Below are 7,694 nucleotides of genomic sequence, written 5' to 3'. Positions count from 1 at the left end.
ACTAGACACTGTACTTTACCTCATCTACTGTAATGCAAACTGCCTTTCTCGAACTGATATGCGAGCAAACTTGGTAGAGTTCAAGTATGTAATTACAACGAGAAGTATTACAACTAAGTATACAAATACATAAGTTTAAAATTATTAATTTAAATTCAGTTTAAAAACACACCCACTAGTCAAAAACCAAAGTTTTTGCTTGTTTTGCATGGTGTTTCTGAGTGCTTGTACACACACACACACACACACACACACACACACACACACACACACACACACACACACACACACACACACACACACACACACACACACACACACGGACACACACACGGACGCACACACGGTATAATGCATTGTTGATGAACAATGATTAGGCCACTACTTTCATTTGCCGTCCGGAACAGTGTCGCCATAGTAACACACTTATTTGGAGAAATATACGAAAGACGCATGCAGATCGAGAGTCTCTAGGCACGGAAAGACAGAGTTAGATGAAATTATATCCGACACTAAACATGCACAAATTGTTATTCAGTACAGTACAACAAACAACATGCATATATATGGCTTGTGCTATTGGTACACGTACACTACTTAATTAATGGGTTTCATGAGGCTCCATCCGCCACTGATAGTGAGCTTAGTTAGTTAATTAGAATCATCTTTGTATTCTCGTTTCTAGTACTTCTCTACTCTGTTGTGTATAGCTGGATGCTTACCTTTGCTGACATTAATTGAATTTGTAGTCGCTGCACGACGGCTTCCAATATGAGTGTGTATAGGCATGGATGGATGGATGGATGGATGGATGGAGATTGTAGTCTTTCTGTCGCATGTACAGCAGGTGTGCGCCAGAGAAACAGAATACAGAGAAGAAGATCATTCGTGCGGACACTTTCAAGCTCGCGCGCGCGTCACACACACACACACACACACACACACACACACACACACACACACACACACACGTTTGTTAATTAATTAATATCACGGAGTCTACTGTACATTCTGTACAACTGGGCTTTCTCTGCAGTCATCGGTACAAGCACCTACACTGTATCTAGGCACCAGAACATCAGAGAAAAGATGACGTCATCACACGTGCGCACATCCTGATTCCTCACAAATGCGCCACTTTTATAATAAACAACAATCAACAACACCGGCACCTGCATATTAGGCGCTCAGGTCAACCAATCACATACATCGCTATGCGTCACACCCTAATCACACCAACCATGCATCGTCGCATGGCAACGGTGGCAAACGTACCACCCGGTCCGCATCGCCGTATCGTCACAACGAATTTGGATGCCTCTTGTCGGGTTTCCGTACCAAGCCACAACCGTCTCCGTTGACCTTGCCCACCGACTCATTCATCACTAATTAGCTACAAATAGGAAGGTCACGTGACAGGCACTTATATAACACTCGGTCTTCTCACTTGCCGCTCAGTTTCAGTTTGTCTTCATCCCGACGCGTCGGCACGACAACATGAAAGTTTCTCTTGTTCTACTCGTGCTTGGCAGCCTAGCGTTTGCAGGTAAGTAGACACGGAATAGGCAAAGAGATGCTAGCAGTGGCGCGGTTTTCGGGCTTGGCTTGTGTACACGCAAACGGTTGCTCGGTTGCTGGCCGGGTTCTTTGTGTTCGGCATGTTTCCGTGTGTGTATACACAAACAATCCTGTATAGCTCTCTTTTGCGATTCGTTTCTCTTCATTTCTCATGCTAGAGTGCCGGTTCTAGGAACGTGTGACTTGGTAATGACAGTAATTTGTATTTACTACTTGTTCTGTAGCTCACGGTCTTGCGGTGTCCGACTTATTTTACGAAGAAAACGGAGACATCGCGGTACTCTCGAAACGAGCCGCAGCTGGTGAGTTGCATGCATTACTCAACATGTAGTGATGAATGAGTAGAGAGGTTAAGATCAGAACTTTTAGGGCTGCATAGGCGTCTTTTGCTTCCACCTTTCTGCTTCATATTCATGCATCAATACAGTTGCTGTGATTACACAAATCTGACTGCACGTGCAGCTAGTGGGGACGCGCGCGTTTGGCTATACAATTAAACGTTATCGCACATTTATTGAGATTCCACCGCAGCTACAGCTTCCCGCATGCATGACAACAGACACACGCTGAGGCAATTCTCTGCCACCGTACACGACACTGTTCAGTTTCTAGGTACAAACTTGAAAGGCACTTGAATTGGAATTTTAGTTTTTGTCCAACATCAATGCAAACTTAGAATATATTTGCAATAAAATAGGGTAATATAGCGAGAGATGCATGCAGTCTACCAAAGAAATATTTTAATGTATATTTAATAAACAAAATGTTTTATCTATTTCATTACTTATAGGAACTCCATTTCAGAAAAGATATTCCACTGGTTGCAGTGGTGAGGCGTTGTGCACTCTCTTGTTTGTGTATTTAGCTTAATTGCTAATCTTATGTAGTCACATTGAGTGGCAGCCAAACATGCGACATGAACAAATGTCCTGACGAACTCTACTATTGCAAACTCGTCGGGGGAAGAGATCAATGTTGTACACAGACGGGAAAAGTCGTCTCTCTATTTGGCGGACTTCTGCGACGCAACATGTGCCAAGAAGACTGCCGGAACCCACTGACACGAACTCAACCCCAGGCACCAGCTCCAAACGAAAATAACGGCGCGGAAACTCAAGGAGAGACAAAAACTGACGCTCCGATCAAAGCCGAAACCAAAGCGCCAACTAGAGCTGCAACTAGAGCTCCAACTGAAGCTAAAACTGAAGCTCCAACGAAGAAATCGACGAAAGCTCCTACCAAAAAGCCAACAGGTCAGAAGCTTAATATTTTGTTGTATAGATGTATGTTTCAAATAAATGTTAATTGACAAACAGACAAACGGACAGACAGACAGACACACAGACAGACAGAAGACAGAGTGACTGATTGATGTACAGACGGACAGACAAACAGACAGACAGACTGATGTACGGACAGACAGACTGACTGACAGACTGACGTTCGTAACAACAGACAGACAGACAGAGAGAGACAAAGAGACAGACACAAGACAGGTATGCAGGCAGATGGACAGACAGACAAACAGACAGACAGGCATAAGAAAGGCAGACAGACAGACAGACAGGCAGACATACAAACTTAGAATATATTTTCAATACAATAGGGTAATATAGTGAGAAGTGCATGCAGTCTACCAACAAATATTTTAATGTATATTAAACAAAATGTTTTATCAATTTCATTAAAAGTATATTTACTTATAGGAACTCCATTTCAGAAAAGATATCCCACTGGTTGCAGTGGTGAGGCGTTGTGCACTCTCCTGTTTGTGTATTTAGCTTAATTGCTAATCTGATGTAGTCACATTGAGTGCCAGCCAAACATGCGACATGAACAAATGTCCTGACGAACTCTACTATTGTAAACTCGTCGAGGGAAGAGATCAATGTTGTACACAGACAGGAAAAGTCGTCTCTCTATTTGGCGGACTTCTGCGACGCAACATGTGCCAAGAAGACTGCCGGAACCCACTGGCACCAAACGAAAATGACGACGCGGAACCTCAAGGAGAGACAAAAACTGACGCTCCGACCAAAGCGCCAACTAGAGCTGCAACTAAAGCTCCAACTGTAGCTAAAACTGCGGAACCTCAAGGAGAGACAAAAACTGACGCTCCAACCAAAGCCGAAACTAAAGCACCAACTAAGGCTCCAACTGAAGCTAAAACTGAAGCTCCAACTAAGAAATCGACAAAAGCTTCTACCAAAAAGCCAACAGGTGAGAAGCTTAATATTTTGTTGCAACAAAATCAAACTCCAACACATGCAAACACGTTATTCCCTCTCTTCTGTGTTAATTGTCGTTTTCTTTCTGTAGCCAAACCAGCAAGTTCTGTTTGCAAAGGTAACATCAATGTTTAACTTAACAGACTTGCTCTCGAATATTTTCTAATTATTTGCATTTGTCTTGTATAGTCAGTGTTCCTTCTACGCAGCAGTGCCCGAGCGATAAAGTCCGTCTCTGTCCGTCTTCGACGTGTAAAGTAAAGGGAGGAGAAGTGAGATGTTGTAATCCGATTCTAATCAATGCTAGACCTGCTTCGCAAGGTGGATCTCAATCGAGATGTTCGGAGACTTGTGATTATCCGAGTGTTGGAAGAGTTTTCGCACAAGCCGTTGGGGCTCCAAAAAAGCCTGGTGAGACAAACAGACAGACAGACAGAAGACAGAGACAGACTGATTGACGTACGGACAGATAGACAAACAGGCAGACAGACTGATGTACGGACAGACAGACTGACTGACAGACTGATGTACACACACACACACACACACACACACACACACACACACACACACACACACACACACACACACACACACACACACACACACACACACACACACACACACGGACACACGGACACACACACACACACACACACACACACACACACACACACACACACACACACACACACACACACACACACACACACACACACGGACACACGGACACACAAGACCGGTAGGCAGGCAGACACCCGGAGAGACAGACAGACAGGCAAACAAACAGACACAGACATAAGACAGGCAGGCAGGCAGGAAGACAGACAGACAAACAGACAGACATACTGCCGTACAGACAGAAAGACAGACATTTAGACATACAGGCAGAAGACAGAGACGGACGGACGGACAGACAGACAGACTGCCGTACAGACAGACAGACACGCACGCACATTTGATTGATGTTGCAATTAACTATTCACTTTTTGTGTTGTAGCATGTTTCGATCAAAATTACTCGTCTATCTGCCTTCGCTACAAACGTTATTGCTTTGTTCCTAACATCTACCGATATTGCAGGGAGACTTGCGGACGCTGCTAACAGAATTGCCTTCGACAAAGATGAATGTAGTGTAGATGAATTAGTTTGGTTGAGAAATACTGCACCGCGCAATATGCAGTCAAAATAGCATATCTAGTTATCTAACAGATTCATGTATTTATACGACAATCGTGCGTTTACTACGCGAGTATTCTTGCTATTGTAGTAATTAATTAATTAATTAATAATAATAAATCATTTCCTTGCTACTGATTCAGTGGTGACAGATGACTGTGTGAAAGTGTACGTACTGTCGGCAGACATTGCTCTACAGATTACTAGTGACGTTAAGAACGTAACTCACGTGGCTGTCTTTTACCTCAGTGGCGTAGCTATCGGGGCCCTGATGGGGGCACGTGCTTCCCAAAATTTGGCTACTTTTAACATTTTGATCCTATAGTGTGCAAATTGCAACCAATGTTTTTCAATTTTGAAAATGAAATTGCAATTCCATAAAATACAGGACAGAGAAAGTGAAACGTAAGCTTCGTGCATGGTTTGGTCAACAGTTGGTGTTCTACCAGCCCTCATCTAGCCTGCATAGTACTTGCAGCAAGTCTACCTTTGTTTCGTGTCATAGAGCTGATGGAACAAAGTGAAGACAGCCAATAGAAGGTATATGGTCAAGACAATTCAAGTCAGGACAATGCTGACCATGTTGAAGTAGGATATTAAATTCGGATTTTAGAGGATTCCATCATGGAAAGAAGAGTGAAGCTCTTCGTGAAATGTATCACGTTGCCTGATGCTTCGACAAGAAATTCGAGAAATGCCAACATCAACATGGCCTCTTACACTTGCAGATCTTACTGGAGACTCAGTGAACGTGCATCCTATGTTGTACAAATTTTAGCTTTTGTTATATGGATGGGGATTCTAATGCTCAGACAACAGACCATGCACATGCAGTCTTCATCACCACCAATGCACAGAAGTATTCTGTCGGTAGCACAAGACATTATTTACAGAAAAGCAAGAGGTTGAGTCAAGCCACCAAAATACGTTTGCCTTCCAATGGCGGTGAAACATATCACTGATAGCAAAGCAGGTTGTCACTCTCCTTAATAGGTTTGGTCATGGAATATCTACATCACAACTTCAGGAAATGGACACGCGTGCCTAGAGTGTGCAAGCACAACTTGAGCAAGAAGTGTATTTTCCACCATCAATACGTTTTGGTTCATGGCTGACTATCTGTTAGAACAATAATGACATCTGCGAAGGAACTGCTCATTGTACTAATGGAATTGCCATTCAACGTAGAATATTTGGTCCTATACAGTTGCCAGTAACCACACCACTACCTAGAAGTCGTCGCCGATCTATTGCTCCGGTATTTTCTAAAGTTCTGCCTTCTAATGCTGGGGCACGCTGTGAGCCCTCTCCCCCCCCGCATTGACATTAACTTGCATGTCTCGGTTGACTGTTCCACTGCATGTTTTCATGACTTGTACTTATTTATGCCACGATTTTGTATGCATGGCTGCTGGCTCGTTGTGCTCTGACGGAAGAAATTGATGCATAGAGTTTCTTTCAACCTAATGACAATCTGCAGACTATATCTAGCTGGTCGAAATCTGTATTCAATGCATCAGTTGCATTCAAAACTGTCTTTCAAAAATTCAAAACACTCAAAAATTTCCTTCACTTTTATCTCGTTTTTACGATGACAAAAAAGAAACGCGCCCGTGCATAGTTTGATGCATTGTACAGTTTCTAGGACGTCGAGAAAACGTTAGTACTAAGGTAGTACGATGCCAAATAACGTATACTTTCACTGCGCATGCGCATCTTGAAATCACACAACGAAACGAAGCCCACGAGTCAAAATCTAAGAAAACATCAGTTATTACGCGTAGAGACCTTTTCTGGCCACAGTTGAAGTAGTAGATACAGCGGTAAGAGTCTCACCGCCCAACAAACAGATGCACAGCTCTGCCTTCGCTGCGCATGCTCACAGCGGCACACCTTAATTAATTAATTAAGTTTAGCGAAATTGAATGTATACACACACACACACACACACACACACACACACACACACACACACATATATATACAGACATGGGCATAATTATGGAGCCACCCCCCATATCAGCTGAGGCAGGAAAATCAACAGAACATTGCAGATTTATGAATATACCTGCTGACCCGCCTAAAGCTGCATCTGATCAGGGGCGTCGTGTGGGCGCAAAAAGTGGTGGGGCTGACTCGCTGCTGAGACTTCGGCTCCCGTCTTTGATATTGAAAAATGGAAAACGGCCCGAAAAGTGGTGGGGCTTCAGCCCCCTCTAGCCCCTATTACGCGACGCCCCTGATCTGATTCTACATCAAATCATGCTAATTGAGTATTGATATTGTTTTGATTGGACGCTTTGACAACTCGTAGCAACAAAACGATTAAGGGATGACCAGACTAACCACCGCCCCCATGCATTACCATGTCAGGATTTCGCTCTCTTTGAAGAAATTTGTGGCTTTTAAGAAAGCCGGTTTAGTTCAACGGGTCACACACACACTCCAAATAACCCACGCACACTCCGTTAAATTCTCAATATTTGGTTGCTCCTCCTTTCGCTCGTCCTATAGCCTCAATTCGTCTTTTGACACTCTCTATCAGGTTGTTAATTAATCACTTGGGTATTTCGCGCCAAGCCATCTGCACTGCTTCCCACAACTCTTGTTCGGTTTCAGGATGTTTTTCATTTGCCCAAACCTTCAGAACATGCCATAGATTTTCAATGGGGTTTGCAGCTGGCGACTTAGCAGGCCAGTCCAAGACAG

The 7,694-nt window shown here is 43.6% G+C and overlaps 1 protein-coding gene across 1 annotated transcript; it reads left to right on the top strand.

Annotated features, from left to right (window-relative positions):
• The first annotated feature begins 1,463 nt into the window (after nt 1-1,463).
• Nucleotides 1,464-5,127, top strand: LOC134198354 (salivary glue protein Sgs-3-like). The gene is made up of 9 exons (XM_062667732.1): nt 1,464-1,546; nt 1,803-1,880; nt 2,369-2,407; nt 2,466-2,831; nt 3,285-3,323; nt 3,382-3,798; nt 3,898-3,924; nt 3,996-4,217; nt 4,807-5,127. The coding sequence occupies exons 1-9, from the start codon at nt 1,498-1,500 to the stop codon at nt 4,908-4,910; spliced, it is 1,341 nt and encodes a 446-aa protein (XP_062523716.1). The 5' UTR covers nt 1,464-1,497; the 3' UTR covers nt 4,911-5,127.
• Nucleotides 5,128-7,694: the final 2,567 nt, after the last annotated feature.

Source organism: Corticium candelabrum, chromosome 2, assembly GCF_963422355.1.
Source record: "Corticium candelabrum chromosome 2, ooCorCand1.1, whole genome shotgun sequence".
Taxonomy (NCBI): Eukaryota; Metazoa; Porifera; class Homoscleromorpha; order Homosclerophorida; family Plakinidae; genus Corticium; species Corticium candelabrum.
The sequence above is the reverse complement of the archived record's forward strand: the minus strand, read 5'-3'. Positions and strand labels throughout refer to the sequence as shown.

Bases quoted from the DNA above. Each gene is read 5' to 3' on its own strand.
- LOC134198354 (XM_062667732.1), top strand. From the start codon at position 1,498: ATGAAAGTTTCTCTTGTTCTACTCGTGCTTGGCAGCCTAGCGTTTGCA. The intron at 1,881-2,368 runs GTGAGTTGCATG...CATTACTTATAG, and splicing joins CTCGAAACGAGCCGCAGCTG to GAACTCCATTTCAGAAAAGA. The intron at 3,324-3,381 runs GTGAGGCGTTGT...AATCTGATGTAG, and splicing joins ATATCCCACTGGTTGCAGTG to TCACATTGAGTGCCAGCCAA.